This window comes from Chiloscyllium plagiosum, chromosome 37 (genome assembly GCF_004010195.1).
Source record: "Chiloscyllium plagiosum isolate BGI_BamShark_2017 chromosome 37, ASM401019v2, whole genome shotgun sequence".
Classification (NCBI taxonomy): domain Eukaryota; kingdom Metazoa; phylum Chordata; class Chondrichthyes; order Orectolobiformes; family Hemiscylliidae; genus Chiloscyllium; species Chiloscyllium plagiosum.
Window position 1 is genome coordinate 24,286,279 of NC_057746.1, and position 3,169 is coordinate 24,289,447.

The 3,169-nt window shown below is 46.5% G+C and overlaps 1 protein-coding gene across 1 annotated transcript in view; it reads right to left on the reverse strand.

The window, feature by feature from the left end:
• LOC122541524 overlaps nucleotides 1-936 on the reverse strand; it is a 72,676-nt gene extending 71,740 nt beyond the window's left edge. Inside the window, exon 1 of the mRNA XM_043678350.1 lies at nucleotides 247-936. Within this exon, the coding sequence (XP_043534285.1) occupies nucleotides 247-645 (399 nt within the window). The 5' untranslated portion in view covers nucleotides 646-936. The remainder of the gene's footprint in view (nucleotides 1-246) is intronic.
• Nucleotides 937-3,169: the final 2,233 nt, after the last annotated feature.

The window sequence follows — 3,169 nt, forward strand, 5'->3', positions numbered from 1 at the left end:
ACAAACACACACACAAACTCACACACACAAACTCACACACACAAACTCACACACACAAACTCACACACACACAAACACACTCACACACAAACACACTCACACACAAACTCACTCACACACAAACTCACTCACTCACACACACACACACTCTAGACACCACCACCCCACCAGGAGGTGAGGAACAAGCTGGTGTGTACAATGTGGTGTACCCAGATTGGTTAAAGGACCGGCGCTGCCTGGTGTTACCTTGCACTCCTTATACGCTTCGTCTTTCAGGACGCAGTCGTGGCCCTTGTGATCCTGGCAGAGTGCACAGACCAAGCAGACGAGCCGCTTGTCGTCCCGGCAGAAGAGCTCCAGGGCTTTCCCATGTTCCTCACAGTGCAGGCTGCCCTCCTGCCCCCCGCCGCTGAGCCGCAGGCCCAACACTCCGGCTATCACGTTGGCCAGCTGCCGGTTGCAGTAGAACGAGTCCCGGTCGAACTCCGCTCGGCAGAGGGGACAGCTCAGTGCCCCCCCAGACTCCCCGATGTACCTCTCGATGCAGTCTTTGCAGAAGTTGTGCCCGCACCTCAGCAGCACCGGGTCTCGGTAGACCTCCAGGCAAACTGGACAAGACAAATCTACCTCCAAGTTAGTAGCCATCCCTTGCTTCCCGGACCGTCCCCGGGTTTTGGAGGCAATTTAAGGCTGATGCCTTTCTTCCGGTTGCTTCAGAAGGATTATCCCTGGCGAGGCGCCTTCCTTAGCTCAGTAACTCAAGGTCGTAAATGTTAAAGTTCAATGTGTGTGTTTTCCGAAGCCTCACCTTTGAGCTTTTGGGACGCTGTGTTTTTTTTAAAAAAAAATGGTTTTCAGGGGCTCATTTTAAGAAGCTAATATCAATACACCGTGCATAGTGAAAGAAAGACGCGTTTTGTCGAAGGCTTGCAGCTTGCACGCATCAGGACTGTCCACAAGAATGCCAATTCAGGGGCAACACCAATTTTCGTACGATGCTCCCACAGTGAGTACTCATGCTGAGTCTTGTGAGGAAGATGTAATGTGTGTTCGAGAGGATTTGGACGGGGTAAGTATAAAAAAAAAACCCCAACAGTGTGGAAACAGGCCATTCAGCCCAACTGGTCCACACCCTCTGAAGAGCATTCCGCCCAGATCCTTCCTCCAAGAGCAGGGAGGCTGAGTGGTTAGCACTGCTGCCTCACAGCACCCAGGTTCAATTCCAGCTTTGGGTGATTGTGTGGAGTTTGCACATTCTCCTTGTCTCTATGTGGGTTTCATCCAGGTGTTCTGATTGTCCATAGTGTTCAGGGATGTGTTGGTTAGGTGCATTAATCAGGGGAAATGTCAAGTAATAGGGTAGGGGAATGGGTCTGGGTGGATTACTCTGGAGAGTCAGTATGGACTTGTTGGGCCAAATGGCCTGTTTCCACACTGTGGTGATTCTATGAACCCTATATTTCCCATGGCTAACCCACTTTGCCTGCACACTATGGGTAATTTAGCATGGCTCGCACGCCTTCTGACTATGGGAGGAAACACACAGAGAGAATGTGCAAACTCCACACAGACACCACCCAGTGGTGGAATTGAGCCACCATGCAAGACCATGGCAGAAAGAATATGGTGGGGAAAAATGTGAATTTATCCATTTCAGCAAGAAGAACAAATGCAAGGAGTAGTTCACAAATGGTGAGAGGTCGGAAATTGCAGATGTATAAAAGGGCCAAGGTGTCCTCTTTGACAGGTTAGTATGAGGGTCCAGCAAGCATTTAGGAATGCAGATGGCATCTTCATCTTTAATGCAAGATGATTGGAGCACAGGAGGAGTAAAGTCTTGCTTTAATTATATAAGATCTCAATCACACCACACTTGGAGTACTGCGTGCAGTTTTGGTCTCTTTACCTCTGAAGAATATTATTGCCATATAGGGAGTGCAATAAAGGTTCATCAGGCTTGTTCCTGGGGTGGTGGGCCTGTCCTATGAAGGGAGATTGGACAAACCGAACCTGTATTCTCCATAGCTTTGAAGAAGGAATGGTAATCTCATGAAATCCATAAAATATTTGAAGTAAGAAACAGGGTAGATGCAGGTAACATGTTGGGGAGTCCACAGTTTAAAAATAAGAGGGATGCCACTTAGGTAAAGATGAGAAGTTTTGTTTTACTCAGAGGATGGTGAACCTTAGAAATTCCCCTACCTCAGAGGGCAGTGGCTGATCAGTTTTTGAGTGTGTTTAAGAAAGAGATTGATAGCTTTCTGATTACCAGCACCATAAAGGAGATAGAAAGTGAGGACTGCAGATGCTGGAGATCAGAGCTGAAAATGTGTTGCTGGAAAAGCGCAGCAGGTCAGGCAGCATCCAGGGAACAGGAGACCTTGGATGCTGCCTGACCTGCTGCGCTTTTCCATAAAGGAGATAGGTTGAATAAAAGATACTGAGGGATTCAATTGAATTGAATGGTGGGGTAGGCTCAGTGGACGGAATGGCCTTCACCTGTTCCTATGAAAAACTCTGACAAAATGTGTCATTTTCCAGCAATACAGTAGAGTGTACGACCAATCAAGCATTGTGTATTCAGATTCACATATTGAGACTCGCACAGAAGCTGAATTAGAATAATTCTCAAATTGTCTCAATTTTAGGACCTTTTCAATCATGCTTTCATTTGACGTAAACTGAAAAGTCCAGCAGTATCTGTACCAAAGGTGGGATTACCGTTCCAACTCATAGTGCCTACATCAGAACTAGAAATGGTTAGTAATGTGACAAGCTTCAAGAACAGAAATGGGAGAAGTAGTTGGAAAGATCAAATTAGAGGTTGTTGTGGGGAAAATCCCCAGGCTCAGAGTCAGAGATTTGGGGTTCAGTGACAGAGTTTATTGTACAAGGAAATACCAGAGCACCGGGGAGAGAAAGACACTTTTTTTTAATTTCAAAAATATACTTTATTCATAAAATAATTTGATGGTCTGTACAGTTGGCCATGCCCTACATATGTAAACATGTGCATACAGAGATCAGAGTTTATCATTTTTATACAGGTCTGTACATTTTTCAATCATATGCCCATATGATTAGCTGAGGCGTCAGCAGAGCCCAAATGACTGCGTGGGCCCCCTGTTCTTCGTTAGGCAGGCAGACTTTACACGGTGGTCTTTCCCCA